The sequence below is a fragment of the Neurospora tetraspora genome (assembly GCF_033439725.1).
Source record: "Neurospora tetraspora strain CBS 560.94 chromosome Unknown B0H65scaffold_1, whole genome shotgun sequence".
In the NCBI taxonomy this organism is placed as follows: Eukaryota; Fungi; Ascomycota; class Sordariomycetes; order Sordariales; family Sordariaceae; genus Neurospora; species Neurospora tetraspora.
This window is the reverse complement of record NW_026944383.1, coordinates 5,654,048-5,670,240: the sequence shown is the minus strand read 5'-3', so window position 1 is coordinate 5,670,240 and position 16,193 is coordinate 5,654,048. Positions and strand designations below refer to the sequence as shown.

Sequence of the window (16,193 nt, the reverse complement as noted above, 5' to 3'; positions counted from 1 at the left end):
AACCCTAAGTTGCGACGATTTAATTTTGTCTCAAAGGCAGTAGGAGCTCGTCAGATGGCATAATACCTTCGTCTTTGATGAGTGGGAGTTGACATAATGCTGACGACGGTGTCCAGAAGGTGTCAAATGTCATGATGTGGCCAACGGGTATGAGAACTTGAGAATGTTGAATCAGGCAGGTATAATACACCCAAGGCAGCGAGCCGCAACTCGCAATACGCTGTATCCGGGTGGGGAGTCGACAAGAGCGAGCCCCCTTTTACCTGCTTCCATTGCCTTCCTTCCGCTGTCACTCCCGTCGTCATTGCTTTACAGCTGGCAGAAAGCCCTGCCCCATCCACAGCCCTGGGTTGACCCAGAAACCTCGACCACAAGCAAGAATTCCCTTCCTTCACTTCCTTCCCCTCCTTCACCCACCGAGAAGCAACACCTCTCACCCCACATTCGCCTTTTCTCAGTCCTTCCTTCTTGACCATCAGAACACCTCGCGACTTCTTTACCAGCTCTCACTTTCAGTACGACCTTCCTCCAAGGTCATCAGAGAGAACTGAACGATTCGCGACCGCGTCTTTTTGGTTCATACTGCGCACCAAGGGCCCGGATTTCCTGCCCCTAGAGTGGGCTGGACTCAAGAAGCTGTCACCACCTAGTCAACCTCAAAGTTTTCAAGTTCCGATCTCACAGTCCCAAATATCCACCCACTTGGGGACCTGCATTAAACACAACAACTCCCTTCACCTTTGAGCGGCGCGGCGCCATCGAAGATTTCAAGGTAGGCAGACGTTCGAAATCCAACACCTTCTTTTCAAAAAAAAAAGTTCCTAGCACTCACTCCACAACAAGCTGCTCTCATCGGGCGCGGCTCAGATTTAACCTTCAGGAGGAGGCGCCATCGAAGATTTTAAGGTAGGCAAACGTCGCTCAAATCCAACACCTCCTTTTCACGAAGTCCCCACCACTCACTCCACAAAAGCGCTCTCATCGGGCGCGCCTGCAGCTCAAGCTCAACTTCAGGAGACAAACTTCCCTCTAATCGTGGCGAAGAAGAGACAGACCAAGATGGAGGTCAAGAAGGATGGCATTTTCTCGTGCGTGACTACCTCGCGCCAGCAGATTCGCAAGCACTTGCGTGACATCGCCAAGATCAGGCTCGAGAGAATGCAAGAGAAGACTGAGGAGGTCCTGAGGGAGAAGGGCATCTACGATGGACCCGAGAAGATGGTGGAGGACGTGTACAATGAGATCATCGATGGCAGTAGCAACTACCCCGTCCACCAGCAAGCTGAGCTACTGGTTGAAGCCGGCCGCATCGGCGTTTGGGAGGCGCAAAGTAAGTTTGACCCGAGATAAAATGAGGCAAGCGCTTCACGGTATTCACCTCAGTTGTACCTGACCAATTTTGACTTGACAGTGGCCAACCCTCATTACCTTTCCCAACAAGCCGCCACTCTCTGGCCCCGCTGGGGCACCGTGTCTCCGTACCTGCGCTTCATCGAACTACGCGAGCGCCTTGCCAAGGAGGGCAGCTCCCGGCCTATCAGCTGTGACCATCCCTTGGACATCGACGACCTCTCGATGAACCAGTTGTCGCAGCTCCACGTGGGATGTAAGGAGTGGGTGAAGGGTTATAAGGAGAATGGCGAGAGTCACAGTTTGGAGAGGAAGCGGCTGTTCGACCGTGCCAAAGAGCTGGCGAAGGAGGGTCACGATATGCGCACCGCCATCAAGTATTTTTCACGTATGAAACTGGATTTCATGGTTGATATACACTTTATGATGGAGGTCGTGGTCACGCACTTACGTTCCTTTGAGGAGAAGGTGGCTACGATGGAGTGGTCCATGGAACGTTGCGAGGAACGCGTGCGGGCGCATGAGGAGGAGAAGAAGAAGGAGAAGAGGAAGCCTGAGTTTGCGCGGGAGTTTGAGGAGTTCATGAAGGAGTTGAAGTTCGCGGATGAGGATATATATGTGGAGGAGTTCTCGGGGGAGAAGATCTCAACCAAGAAGATCTCGAGGAAGGAGCCCTTGAGGATGAAGAAGTTGACGGACGAATTGCCCTGGAGTGGCGCGTGGGGGGGCTGGGTGGAAGAGGCTAGTCATGTGTTTGACGAAGATGACAGCGATACCCCTACTTGGGAGTGACACGTTGGCGGAGGAGGAGGACAAGGATGAGGAAAAGGAGGGGGAGAGGGAGGACGATGAAGTAGGAGTCCGCTGCCAGCACCGAGGCTCCCAAGGAAAAGGTTCAGGAAAGGACTGAGCGCAGTGAAAAGGAAGCTTGAACCTCATAAGGACCCGGGGTTTCCCACGAAAACATGGGTTAGGGTACTGTTGACATTCGGCCTACCGTCGCTTTCAACATGCCGCTGCTACCGGTTGATGTTAGATCCCTTATAAACACTGCAAAAGCCAGCTAGACCAGGAAATCGAAGCAAAGAACGATACGAGAAAGGGCAATGAAGGAGATAGAATGATGGCTAACAAAATTTGCTGTGCTTAATTGTCGGTGTGCTGTAGGGTACCTACTAGGAGGTTGCCGTAGTCGTCTTCATGACATTCACTGCGTCTCCTTTTCCTTTGCTTTCGATAGTAACTCCTTGCAAGAATCCATCGCCTTCTGAGCATACTTGTTCAAGTCCTGGCCAAACTTCTCCTCAAACTTCCCGTCAAATACTTCCACGCTGAACCATCCGTTGAAGCCCGTGTCCAGCACCGCCTTTGCGAATTGTTCGATAGGGAGGTAACCACCGTCGTAGGGAAGCGGGCGATAGTCGTGACTCCAGCGTCCCCTTGGCCGCAACCCCGACTCCGGATCAGGCTTGTCATCCAGCGGCGGCTGAACCTTGTACGCATCGCTGATCTGGAAAAAGAAGATCTTGTCGGCCGGCACCGTCTCCGCCAACTCCTTCAAGCTGGCTCTGTATCTAACCGACAACTCCATCTCCGTGATAGCTGGCGTCTCGATCCTGCCAGACTCCGTCGTAGGATCTCCCCACTCCCCGCCAGCGGACTGGAACGTATCAAGGCACAGTCCAACGTTGGGCCTGTCCACCTTTTGCACAATGTTCCAGACATCCGACCATTTTGGGGCGTGCGTGGACCAGCACCAGTTCTCGTACGCAAGCTTGAATCCATTCTCGGCCAGCATATCCGCCAACTCTCGAAGATCGGCTGCCACTCGGTCGGGATCGGTAGCGATGCCCTCGGAATCAGACGAGCCAACCTGGAGCATATCCGTCCCCACGGCCTCCATGATTCTTATCCATCCTCTTGCACGCGCAAAGGCGTCCTCGCGCTTCTTGCTGCCCTCGGGCCATCCTTCAAAGTTGGAGAAGGGTTGTAGGACGAAGATCTTGAGGTTGTGGCGCTCAACGAGCTGTCGAACTGCTTGCCCGGCTTCGCAGAGGGTGTCGTAGTCGTCGTCGGCAATGTCGCGACCGAAATGCAGGTTGGCGTAGGATTGGAGGTCGGGGAAGGAGAGCTCGATGCCTTCGAAGCCGGCGTGGCGGATGGCTTCGATCTTTTGGTGGAGTGTGTGTTTGGGAAGCCCAATGGAACAGGAGGCGAGAGCGAACGGCATTGTGCTTGCTGTGACTAGGCTTAGAACTCGGGGTTGACGTGAGGATGCTAATTGGAATATTGTAGGATTTTTTGTTGTTTTGTTGTTGGTTTTGGTTGTTTGGGTTGCTGTTGGTGTTCTTTGGTGGTGCTGGTGGACTGCTGCAGCGGGTACCTTGCTGGCCATCGATGATGTCAATGATTGTCACCCCAGGCGGTTCGTCCCACAATGACAGTTCGATTTGCCCCACATTAACGTTTCCCCCACAAGAGCGAGAACAGCAAGAAGAAGGAAGATTCTTGCATCAAACGAAGAGAGATTGAAACTGAGACATTGAAAGAAACACAAACGGTATACAGCCTTTCATCCAACAGCTTCACGCGACACAAATTCGTTTGACGCTTGCAAACGACACCGTCCCTGAACAACACTCCAGCACCATGGACCCCACACGAGACCCTAACCCCGGCATCATTGGACCAAAATGGACGTCAAAAAGGTAGGGATGCTCTCCAGACACTCGAATAATACGGCCCAGCTAAAGATCATGGCGCGTTCAGGTTGGCATAATCGGAACTGGAAGCATGGGCGGCATGATTTCGCTCCTGTTCGCCGAGCACGGCATTCACACGCACTACTACGACCCCTCCAAGCAGGACGTCGAAGCTCTCCAGTCCCACGCCAAAGTAAGCAAGCACGAGGTCGAGATCCCGTACCACGACGACCACAAGTCTCTCTGTGAGGTTCTGGAGGATGGTAATAATCCAAAGGTCTTTATGTTCAGCATTCCCCATGGCGGCCCCGCTGACGATAGCATCGATGCCCTCGAACCCTACCTCAAGCCAGGCGACATCATCCTGGACGCCTCCAACGAGCACTGAAAAGCCACTAAGAGATGACAGGCCCGCGTTGAACCAAAGGGGATCCATTGAATTGGCATGGGCGTCTCTGGGGGCTACCAGTCTGCTCGGCATGGTCCTTCTATCTCCCCTGGTGGCAGCAAGGAGGCCCTCGACAAGGTGTTCCCGTTCTCCAAAAGATCGCATGCAAAGACACAAAGAGACGGCCATGTGTAGCCAAGCTTGGTCCTGGCGGATGCAGAAATTACGTCAAGATGATTCACAACGGCATCGAGCACGGAATGATGACTGCCCTCTGTGAGGCCTGGGCTATCATGAACATCAGGTTGGGCATGAACTACGAGGAAATTGGTACTGTGTTTGAGAAGTGGAACGGTGATAAGCAGAAGCCGTTGAGGGACAAATTCTTGAGCAACATCTGTGCCGATATCTGTCGAACCAAGGATGAGAAGGGCAACTACGTACTCCCCAATGTACGTGACAAGGTCGTCCAAGTTGTGAACAACTCCAAGGGCACGGGGACGTGGTCGGTCCAGGAAGGCACCAGACTCCATGTGCCAGATCCAACCATTGCAGTGTTACTTGACATCTGCCCAGAGTCGCTTCGGCAGATGCGGCACGGAGACAGACGGTCAAGCAGGCCCTGGAAGGGAAGGGCGTAAAGCCGGCTCGAATCGACGATTTCGATAAGGACAAGTTCCATGAGGACCAGTCCAACGCCGCCTATGCCTCCTTCCTCATGTGTTCTATCCAGGGGCTGCACGTCCTCTCCAAGGCCAACGAAGAGAACGACTGGAAGCTCGACTTCGCCGATGTACTGCAACTTTGGCGCAAGGGATGCATCATCCAGAGTGATGGGATTGTCGATCTGCTCGAGACCGTGTATCGATCGAGGGAGCACGACAACGACGATCTCATTGGACACTAAATGATTGCTGGCGAGCTCCCAAAGACGTACCCGTCGCTCAAGAGGGTTGTACTGAAGGCTATCGAGTTTGATTTGCATCCTGGAGCGCTGGATACCAGTTTAGAGTACTACAAGTACTCGGGGTCGACTGAGCTACCCACCCAGTTCCAGGAGGCCGAGTTGGGCTACTTCGGAGCTCACATGTTCGACCAGAAAACGGCCCAGCCGGGTAAACCGGTAACGGGTAACCATCACTTTGAATGGAAGCCTGCGAGAGGAGTTCTCGAGACCGATGACTGAACATTGTGCGTTTTGGACTTTGAACTTGGAGAGGAACTGAGATGGGTTTGTCATGTTGTGTTTCCTCGATACTAATAGACCTAACAGATTTGAACACACTTACATCAACGGATCATCCTCCTTCCACCCCTTTATGCAATCCTGCCCACGCATAACGGCTGTTTCCTTTGCAATCCCCAAGCACACTCACCCAATATGAACAAGGCCATCGCTTAACAAGATCTAAATTGCCCACCACCAACTGCCTACCATCGCCAATGTTTTAGATGCAGCGAAGCGAAAGGCGTATTGACGTCAGGCATGGCCAGTGGGCGCCTTCATGAAACGTCGTCACCGGGGGTCGAGGTTGTTGATGTTTCGAAACATGTGGAGTTCGGTCCCGTGGTTCCGATCGCTGCCCAGGCCCTAGAAGTCGCTAGACGAGGAGGGCCACGTTCCGAAACCCATGATAGATGCCAAGAAGGTGACATTGGATCACCAAAACAACCCGGAGCTAACCTCGAGTACCACAACCGCAACCCGGTTGTGGAGTGCATGGAGGTTTTTCGCATAGTCCTCAATTTAACCCCTTAACGCCCATTGGTCCAATTAACCACGACCTCGAACCGCTTTGGGAAGGGCGGACGTCCATGTCCGCAACGGGAACCGGAACGTCCTCTACTGAACACATCTGGATTTGACAAGAACATCAAGCCTTCGCTCATCCAGGTCCCGGCATGGCTTGTAGACATCGTTGCTCCGGTTACCGGGCCGCTGTTTGTTGCGCCATGCAACGTTGATGCCAAATCCTGGGTTGGTGTCGCCGTCGAGGTGGGGGCTTCCCATCCTCCAATATCTCGGATGACCAGGTTTGTGATCGATGTGTATGTAAGTCCGTGTGGACGATGGTACGTTCGGGAACGGATCATGGTTCTTGGGTCCAAGTGCTATATATCTGGCTGGGACGCACCCTCTTAGGTCTTGTTCCTTTTGCTCTCCTCGCCTCCAGCCTCAAGTCCCAAGACGCCAGATTTTGGATCTACCTGCCAGCCCGGTCAACGCAGCTTTGACAATCCATTCCTTACTAGACACCACCTCGTACCAATAGCCCATCATGAAGCTCTCAGTCGCTGCCGCCCTCTCCCTCGCCGCCAGCGAGGCCTCGGCCCACTACATCTTCCAACAAGTCGGCGCCGGCACCTCCGTCAACCCGGTATGGCAGTACATCCGCAAGCACACCAACTACAACTCGCCCGTGACCGACTTGACCTCCAACGACCTTCGGTGCAACGTTGGCGCCAGCGCTTCCGGCGTCGAAACCCTCTCCGTTGCTGCCGGTTCCCAGGTCACCTTCAAGACCGACACGCCCGTCTACCACCAGGGTCCCACCTCCGTCTACCTCTCCAAGGCTCCCGGATCCCTTTCCAGCTATGATGGCTCGGGCGGTTGGTTCAAGATCAAGGACTGGGGTGCTACCTTCCCCGGTGGTGGCTGGACTTTGTCGGATACTTACACCTTCACGATCCCTTCGTGCATTCCCTCGGGTGATTATCTGCTGCGTATTCAGCAAATTGGTATCCACAAGTGAGTTGCATCATTCCTGTGCCGTGATCGAAAGAAGTAAAAGGACACAGAGCTAACGAATCCTTCATCTTAGCCCCTGGCCCGCAGGCATCCCCCAGTTCTACCTCTCCTGCGCTCACATATCCGTGACGGGCGGCGGTAGCGCCTCCCCCGCCACCGTCTCCATCCCCGGAGCCTTCAAGGACACCGACCCCGGTTACACCGTCAACGTAAGTCTCTTTCCCTCTCTCCCCCCCCTTTTCCAGATCACCAGGTCGCTCCTTCCCCAAACTTCCGGTCGGAGGGTATACAAGAAGGAGCGATGAAGGACGAGTGGGAAAGAACGAGTAGTCGAACTGCTCGGTGGTCCCTGCCCTCCGCTCCCACTCCTTCTTACAGCCCCTTACCCCTTTGTGCTTCCTCTTCCCCATTCTCTTCTCCACACCTACCTATCAAATACTAACCCCCCAAAAAAAGATCTACAACAACTTCAACAACTACACCGTCCCCGGCCCCGCCGAGTTTTCTTGCTCCGGCTCCGGCAACGGTGGTGGCTCTAACCCATCCCAGCCCACCACCCTCAAGACCTCGACCGTCATTGCCACCAGCACCAAGGCGGCTGCCACCACCACGGCCGCGGGCAGCCAGCCCACCAGCCCTTCCGGCTGCTCGGTGGCCAAGTGGGGACAGTGCGGCGGCATTGGATATAGCGGGTGCACTTCGTGCGCGAGCGGGTCGAGCTGCAAGGTCCAAAATGATTATTACTCGCAGTGTTTGTAAGGGGTTGGGTGAGGGCAAGAGGCTGATAGAGGAAGGTGGTACGGGTGTCATGGAGGAAGGTGAGGAGTTCAGACTTCGGAGAGGGGAAGGGGGGAGAAAGATACGGGGAAGGTGATTAAAGTTCTTGTGAATACTTTGTGGGCTTTCTTTCGGTCGATGGTTGATGATAGTCGACTGGATTGAAAGGGTCCGATATCTGTATATACTTCTTCATTTGGCCGTTGGTCGTTTGTTCAACTACCATTATTAGACAACAGTCTCGCATATCGTTGGAGTAGGGGTAAGGGGGGTTGATATAGCATCTTACCAAGTAGCGAGTCAAGATCGTATTCGCATCCAGGTTCATGTTGTCCATGAGTGAAGAGAAGGAGTGATTGAAGTAACTTGTTGCCTCTGGAAGGTTGGGAGCATGGGTACTGGGCAGAGTGGCCGTTAGCTAGTGTGTTGGAAAGAGTACATTGGGGTTTTACGCACAGGGGTTGCTTTTTACTAGTTTTAGCTTTCTGTTCGAGCAGAAGCTAGAGAGAGATCTTATGATTGAAGCTTTATGCAGCCGATGAAGAAGACTTAGGTAAGTATAATTAGTGGGCAGCAACTCAAAGCAGGTGAAAGAAGGGGTAAAAGTGATATATGATCAAGTTGGTAACAGTTGGTAACAGTGGAAGAAGTATTATACAGATGTCGTAAACATTGACATCTGCATTAAGGCCCCGATTTGGGGGAGTACAATGCATGCATCTATAACGCCCGATGCCCTTATTCGCCGTGACGCCGTGGCATCCTAAACGTCCATGATATCATCTTCCCTATAGACCATGGCTCCCTCCATGTCATCTTCTTTACCCATTCCCCCCTTTTCGTTTTCGTTTTTCTTTTCGATCAATTCCTCCTCTCTTCGACATGCTGAGTGGCGTGCTCCTGGTTGACGTCTTGCCGATCGCCTCCCTGGGGACTGGCATGCTGTTGTTGCTGGTTTTGCTCCTGTGGGGGCTGAACGGCGCCGGCGTCCATCTCAAAGCCGGGATAGTCCCCCGCAGGCAATTCCTGCGCGCCGAAGTGGTGGTCGGTGACGGGCAACTCTGAAACGGTACCTAGTCCCAAGCCGTTGTTCTGGTAGCCGTTGTAGCCGTTGTAGCCGTACTTTGGATCAAAGCCTTCTTGCTTAAGATTCGGAGACGCGTGCTGGCTATGGAGACCTGCCTTGGAAAGGGCGGGGGAAAGAGGACCATACTGGCTGCCGGGAGCAGTGACGCCACTCACGTAGGAGTCTGCATATTGAGAGACTGAGCATTAGCCAGTCTGATCAGTGGGATGGCGGGGAGGAATAGGGGATAGTAGACTCTTGGCTCTTACCTCGGATGTAGCCTGTGCTTGGGCTGCTCATGACCGACCGTCCGCTCTCATCGGCGTATCCGTATCCTTGTTGTCCTTGGTGTGGGTATGCTTGCTGGGTCATGGGAGTCATAGGGCTCATATGAGACATGGCTGCTCCGGGCACATCCGCCTCCTGCTTGTTTTCCTCCGCCTTCTTCTTCCTTGGGAACCATCCGCACTTCCACATGAGTCCGGCAACAATGACGAGGACTGCAATAACAGCGCCTACAGCGATGCCGGCAATAGCGCCAGTGGATAGTCCTCCGCTTCTGTCCAGGTCGTTTGTGCTGCTGTTGGGCTGGTTTGTGCTGCTGCTGGTGGGCTCGCTTGTGCTGCTGGCGCTGCTGCTGGGTTCGGTTTTGGTGCGGTTATAGCTGATACCAGAGCCGTTAGGGTTGAGTAGATAATCCCGTTTCGTCCACTCCCCCGGGAGGTTGTTCAGGACCGCCGGCCTTAATTTATCCTGGGGACAACCAGCGTTACAGGGGTTGGAAGCGCAACAACCCATAAATGGAGGCGAAGAACCATTGCATGTGTAGAATAATGCTTCTTGAATTGAGACGTCGCATCCTTGCGCCGGAAGAATGTCGTATTTTGCTATAGAGAAGGTAGCGGCTTCGAGTTGGTCGTCCGGGCAGACACCACTTCGTTCCTCGGTGCATGGATTGACGGTGCAGCAACCGAGAAACTCGTGCTTCTTCTCAGGACAGATGTAGAAGGCTCCACCTTTTGGGCACGAGAATCCCCAGTATGCGGTGAGTTGAGAGATTACCTCTGCACTGCTTGCCATGATGAGTTCAGTGGTATGATGGGAATAAGGAATGGGAGAGGGAGGAAATCTCGAGGATGGACGGAGAGAGGTTGACGATGAGAAGAGATGAAAGGGAGAGGTTCAGGAACCTGCACGTAGGCAATCCCAAAGCTTTTACATCAGATGATAGCTGACGGGATTCCAATGCCTGTAGAGGATGGGCCGGTAAGAACAATGGCTGGAAAACGAGTGCAGTCGATACTGGACCCGGACCCAAGACGGACCAGGATGGTGACCGTAGGGGCGGCCTTGATGGGCTGAAATCAACCTTACCCAAAGGAGTAACGACAAGTGAAGGAGGCTCCATCAAAGGATAAGCCAAAAGCCGACATGGAAAAGCTTGGCCCGAAGGCAGCATCATTTTGATTGGGTTCCATGGCGAGGAGAGGACAAGGAGATGTAGTGCCTCCAGTGTGTACTCCAACGTGCTAACAGTCCGCCCAGCGAGGCGAGGGGTTCATGGAAGTTGTGTCGTTCCCGCCCAGGGTCGAATGCAGACGACACTGTTGTCCTTCCACTTCTGCTGCGACCTGCATCGCTGCATCCACTCGGTGCTGGCATTGAAATGTGACGGGTTGACAGACGGCTTGTTGGCGGACGCCTGACGGGAAGAAGAAAAAGATGGCGATCCACCGGCGGGAGACCCAAGAGCGGGAAAGGCGGCCAGGCAATGAGCAGCCAAAGGACGAGACCGTTACAGTGGGATGAAGTTGAGTTGACCAGCAGGGGCATGTACTGTGGTGTGTACAACTGTCAGGTAATCATTTGACGGACGAGACGGGGTCAATGGCCTGGCCTGCCTGGCTTATGAATGACAAAGAACACGGCATTCCACGACAAAGACCAGACGTCCGAGCAACCTTCGACAACCGCTGGGTCGTCATTGTATCGGTGGCGGACTTTGAGGAAGAGCCCTCATTGAAAGCTTTGCGCATGTCGAGATGTAGTGGCTTTGGGCTGGACGACTGTGGGAGGGTCGGATTTGGTGAGGTCGAGGGATGTCGTTGAGATGAGTGGTGACTGGTGACACGACGATCATCACGATGTGTTTGTTTTGGAGAATGCGGAGAAAATAAGCCAAGATTGCCAGGGTTAAAGAACAAACACAAAAATAGAGGCCCCACCGGGAAGGCGGGGAGCGGGCTGTGTCAGTGCACTACAGGCTTGGCATCAGTTGGGGCCGCCCCGCCTCTCTACACTTCCTAAACACTTGATCCAGCTTCATGTTAGTGCACTGCACAGCGTCCGTTACTGCTCTGGCGCTATATCTTGTTAATCCCTAACAGCATATGTATAAGTCCTCACCAGCCTGACTCATTTCATGTTAACACCGCTGCAAGCCGCTGTATTTCCACTTCGAACAGTGGACGGAACATGATCGATGCGGGCCATGCCGACGGGAACTTTCCAGGTTGCTCTCATCCCGTCTGCGAACCCTTCATCCTTTCCAGCAACAACCACCCAATCTCGACAACCCTTGCCCAGGGGCAAACGTCCTCTCCCGGCCCAAACCAACATCCTCACTGCCATCAGCCATGTCATAAAACCAGACATCACTTTTTCGCACTTTTCGTGTGTCACAGGCAGGCAGTGCGACACAGCACCACCAGAAACAGTACACGATTCCGACCTCCTTTGCCTCCTCAAGCCTCTGGATCTTCAACACACTTGGGGGCCGGTGGCCACTTCGAAAACCCCGCCCAAGCTTGCAGTCCGAAGCCTCTGCCTCTCGGTCTCGTCAGTCTCTTGAGAAGAGGAGAATGGACGCGATGCTACCATGTTACCAACAAGACGATAGCCGCGCCTGCGCTTCTGCACCAACCGCAGCACCTCCCCCACCAAGAGCCCAAGACCTGCGAGGTATGTAACATGACATCCGTTCCCGTGCCATGATTCCCGCAACCTGTTGGCAGCAGAGTCGCAGTCGAAAGAGATGTGTCACTTTCGGTATTAATCTTCATTGCTACAAGGCTCAACTTACGGTCCATGGAAGTGACAACCAAGATATCTGCTCGGAGAAATTGGACGGCTATGTGCATGTTCACTGACACGGAGATCCCGTCCACTGAGGAAAGAGCCCGTCAGAAGCCTGCCAGAAGGCCACCAGTCACCACTAATGTGGCTGCGTTTCGACACCAAAACCCGGTCAATGAGGCCTGCAGCGTCAATCGTTCCTTTTCTCGTCACCACCACCACGTCTTTCACTTGCACGCCATGCTGCCGTTCGGGCGAGCCCCAACTCGGAATCTTTTCCTCGCAGCTTTGCCAGCTACGCCTTACCCCTAGCCGCTTCTGCTGATGTGAGAAATCGTCATCGACCTGCCAATTTTGGTCGGGTAAGCCGGACTGTGGGCGTTGCTGTTGCCGGCCATCACTTTCGTCCACGTCTCCATGCGTCGCCGTCCTTCATGGATCGTACTTCTGACCGCGGGTTAGGGTTCAAGGTGAGTGGTACCAGATCTGTTTGCTTGCTGATGCCGGACCTTGACAGGCTTATGTTCGCACACCGACGGGGATTTTTCCTTGTCGTTCTGGAATGTTGACCGTAGCGAGATTGAGAAGGGGTCAGCCTTCCCCAGTGTCATTTGCTCTTCCAGTTATCACCAACAAACATCGAGCTGAAAACTGACTTTTGTCTCACCGTCCATGATTGCCCACCACGACAACAACACGAACAAGGTTCTGACAGGCGTTCAAAGATGCAGCGAGTATTGCAGAGGAAGGCCACTGTTCCGAAAGGGTGCGGCAAGCACGACGGGCCGCACTCACATCGAAGACATGAACTCAGAGGAATGAAGGAATCAAATCCCGCAGTCTGGTGCCACATGCATGGCTACAAGAGTCCAAGATGATAAACCCGTAGAAACTGGTGATGATCAGAAGTGATAGAACTTGCATGCAAAGGATTCGATTTACACTATGATTGCTAACACTTATCGTGGTGCAGGCATACCTACGTCTACCTCTTCTGATGTAACTTTGGCCTCTGGAATGGGCCTATCCCTCCTCTTCAAGCAACCGGAAGATCCATGACGATGAACACATGGCTTTCCATCTTGATACTTGAAAGTCAACGCTTCTGGAACGCTCGAGTGCGGCGTAGACATCGTCAACAGTGTCGATGTTTGGCATGGATATCGTGGCTGAGATGATAGCAGAAAGCGAGACAGAGGGCCCGTTTGGTTCATCCAGCTGTTTTTTATGCGTGCTGATTTGGGGTACAAGGCGGAAATGCAGCTAGAGTTGGTACCGATCGAGGACGTGGGCTAAAAGACGCGTTGTTGTGACCGGGGTTATGATTGGTGCTGTTGGGGGAAACAGCAAAATGCACCTATCTTCATGCCCAAGGGCATGAAGATAACAAACAGCAGAATTGGCCTGCATAGGCCCACTAATTACTTTCTTGGGCCTTCCGAACCGCCTGCTTCAGCGCGATACTTCTTGACGCAGCCAAGCTGGGCTAAATGGGCAAATGACCCCCAAATTCCCAATGGTCACGATGGCCGCCCACCTCTATGGTTAAATAGTATCAGGCACCCGCCTGCCTCCATCTCGGCCGTCGTGTGACTGCTGACTACACTGCATATCTCCATCCACATTCTTCTCACTTTGTGAAATAGTCAAGACATAACTGCACTTTGATCTGCTTCCTTTTCTTTTCGTGCTCCCGATAGTCTGCCCTAGGTACCTACCTTACCCATCTCTGACAACCATGATGGGAGCCGCAGTTGAATCCGATGTACGGTCGATAGCGACAACGGCGACAGGCCCCTTGTCATGCCCTCCTTCACCACCACCAGCGGCAGAGAAGGACGAGTCGCAACAGTCTTCGATACCCGCTATGGCCATGACACCTTCCAGGATCCCTCGAAGCATGACCAGTGCCACCACTGCCTCAAAAGGTCCGGGCTGCCACTGGAGCCGCATCCAAGACATGGTCGGCAATACACCTCAGATCAAGATCGCAGGAACTGTGATCCCGAATACCGCAGATATCCGCTTGGGCTTGAAACCTGCGGATAATGTTGGCAAGCCATATCTGCCTGGGCAGCCGCGTGTATACCTTGACGGTTCCTCATCGGATCCCAACGATCATCCGGCAGAGTACCTGGAACGGTCTCACTTAACCAAGAAAACTGATCGCCTGCTGAAGTGGATGAAATACATATTCGTAAGCTTTCTCACCCGGTGTTCAGATCTGCGAGGATACCAACCCATATCCAGGTTCAAACCCCCTCCTACCGACACATCATGCCCCTCCACCACCAAGGCGCGCACGACCGAGAGATCAAGGTCGACGAGCATCCCTGCCTGCACCTGGTCTGGTACTACGAGCGGATCTTCATTAAGCCAGTCCCAGCCTACTTCTACTGCAAAGTCTTCTGGGAATACATCGCCGACGCCAACGAAGAGGTTTATAAGGCTTGCCTCGGCTTCATGCGAAGCTATTACTTCCTAATCAAATATGAGGTCGACTTCGAACTGGCCGTTGAGAAAAGACTGATCCCAAGAAAGACAGACGGCAAGCACCCCACATACGAAGAGTGGTGCGACTTCATCCGGCCCTTCAGTCTCGCTCGCGATGACCAGGTCTCCAAACGCTATGAGTTCGGCGAGCTGCGTCTCAGCCGGCTCAACATGGCCTCGTTCTTCTTCCGGGGGAAGCTGGCCTTTTTCCACATCTGGCCGCAGTGGGGATCCTTCCTTACCCACAGTCTGGCACCTCTGCTCACCATCTTTGCGATCTGCTCCGTCATCCTCAACTCCATGCAGGTCAGCCTGCAGGCGCTGGATACCGATTTCAAGGAGGGCGATAAGTGGCTCTCGCTCAAGAAGGCTTCGATATGGTTCCCTATTGGGGTGTCCCTACTGATTGCCGCGGTTATCTTCCTTGCCCTGTCGGGCGTCAGCGTCGTGGCGGTTTTAGATATCTGGACCGGCATTAAGACACGCAGGCTTAAGAAGGACAATAGATGGAAGGGCGGTGAAAAGACTCATGGCGTTATCTGGTAGTGTGCTGCCGGAGCACCGACCTCGGGGAACCCCATTTGTCGAATGCCTGAAAATGTCGCTAGGTCACACCACATGGAAAGCGAAAAGGGGCTTCGTCGATGCCAGGCCGATAGTTCCGGTGTCTTTTGACGAAGAACAGGTCCAAAACTCGACCCATATTATCTTCTGCGGCAACTGTGCCCTTTGGTTGCGACGAGTCGTAAAAAGCATCCTTAAAGCGGGTTTGAGCGGCCTTGAGGAATGCGTCTGGTGCGAATGCTTCGTTTACGACCAGTGGCAGCTCGACCGATAATTTTCCTCGCTTCCTTCGTGTCTCGGCCTCGTAACGGACATGATGCGCCGACGAGATAGCCAACATGTCTTTGCTTCATTCGAGCCTCTTTGCCAACTATTATTCGGTACGGCGAGTCTGGAGGATGGAATCCCATGGCCAGAAGGAGGGAATACCTATAATGTGGTCATATCAGGATGCCGACTGGCCATTGACGGTGGATTTAAGGTGCGTCTCGGGTCGCGCCGCCGTCAAAGCACGTGGCGGAGAGTCAGGGCTTATCGGACGATGGCGATGTATTTTTAATGTATTTAATTGTATGATTGACGAGATGAATGAACGATTTATGCTACCGATTCGTCCGCACGATGCCAGGCTGTTCGGTCGCCGGAGACGGTAACTATGGGACCAGCAATTGGAAGCGTCAGCGAAATCATTGCTCGGAAACCTCGTGAACTTGCAAAATGGCCACGACGACGGGGAAGCAGCTTCCTACTACAACTCAGTTGGCTAGCACGAAAGCAGTCAATATAAGCTGTGGTTTCTCTCCTACATGTAGGTACTCGGTTTCCTACAGCTCGGTGGGGTAGAGGAGAAAGCCGCAGCGGTTGACCAGAATTGCACTCAATCTTGTGATACTTAGCTGGTACCCTGTGCTGGCTCGTGGGCGAAAAATCTCCGTTCCGTGCGATTGTTGACTTCAAACAGCCCGCAAAGTTTCCTTTGGTTTGAGTGCTTTGAGGAAGGAGAGGAAGGAGCTGAAGGGGAATTTCAGA

General features: G+C 53.4%; 6 protein-coding genes across 6 annotated transcripts; 4 read left to right on the top strand and 2 right to left on the bottom strand.

The window, feature by feature from the left end:
• Positions 1 to 894: 894 nt before the first annotated feature.
• Positions 895 to 1,890, top strand: B0H65DRAFT_485590 (uncharacterized protein; the record flags this gene model as incomplete). The annotated part of the gene is made up of 2 exons (XM_062827680.1): positions 895 to 1,330; positions 1,412 to 1,890. Coding segments are annotated over exons 1-2 (750 nt in total), but the record flags the coding sequence as incomplete, so codon positions are not given.
• Positions 1,891 to 2,557: 667 nt separating this feature from the next.
• On the bottom strand, positions 2,558 to 3,580 carry B0H65DRAFT_544799 (xylose isomerase-like protein; the record flags this gene model as incomplete). Its single annotated transcript, XM_062829328.1, has 1 exon — positions 2,558 to 3,580. The coding sequence occupies one exon, from the start codon at positions 3,578 to 3,580 to the stop codon at positions 2,558 to 2,560; it is 1,023 nt and encodes a 340-aa protein (XP_062686931.1).
• A 463-nt stretch (positions 3,581 to 4,043) lies between these two features.
• On the top strand, positions 4,044 to 5,626 carry B0H65DRAFT_505440 (6-phosphogluconate dehydrogenase; the record flags this gene model as incomplete). The annotated part of the gene is made up of 6 exons (XM_062827992.1): positions 4,044 to 4,058; positions 4,120 to 4,329; positions 4,522 to 4,578; positions 4,599 to 4,996; positions 5,017 to 5,299; positions 5,363 to 5,626. The coding sequence occupies 6 exons, from the start codon at positions 4,044 to 4,046 to the stop codon at positions 5,624 to 5,626; spliced, it is 1,227 nt and encodes a 408-aa protein (XP_062686930.1).
• A 1,005-nt stretch (positions 5,627 to 6,631) lies between these two features.
• B0H65DRAFT_51516 (glycosyl hydrolase family 61-domain-containing protein) lies at positions 6,632 to 8,090 on the top strand. The gene is made up of 3 exons (XM_062828653.1): positions 6,632 to 7,189; positions 7,263 to 7,398; positions 7,646 to 8,090. The coding sequence occupies exons 1-3, from the start codon at positions 6,720 to 6,722 to the stop codon at positions 7,946 to 7,948; spliced, it is 909 nt and encodes a 302-aa protein (XP_062686929.1). The 5' UTR covers positions 6,632 to 6,719; the 3' UTR covers positions 7,949 to 8,090.
• Positions 8,091 to 8,827: 737 nt separating this feature from the next.
• Positions 8,828 to 10,112, bottom strand: B0H65DRAFT_544795 (uncharacterized protein; the record flags this gene model as incomplete). The annotated part of the gene is made up of 2 exons (XM_062829327.1): positions 8,828 to 9,231; positions 9,302 to 10,112. The coding sequence occupies 2 exons, from the start codon at positions 10,110 to 10,112 to the stop codon at positions 8,828 to 8,830; spliced, it is 1,215 nt and encodes a 404-aa protein (XP_062686928.1).
• A 3,551-nt stretch (positions 10,113 to 13,663) lies between these two features.
• B0H65DRAFT_51221 (uncharacterized protein) lies at positions 13,664 to 15,324 on the top strand. The gene is made up of 2 exons (XM_062828554.1): positions 13,664 to 14,304; positions 14,358 to 15,324. Exons 1-2 carry the CDS (start codon positions 13,846 to 13,848, stop codon positions 15,144 to 15,146), a joined length of 1,248 nt encoding a protein of 415 aa, XP_062686927.1. The 5' UTR covers positions 13,664 to 13,845; the 3' UTR covers positions 15,147 to 15,324.
• Positions 15,325 to 16,193: the final 869 nt, after the last annotated feature.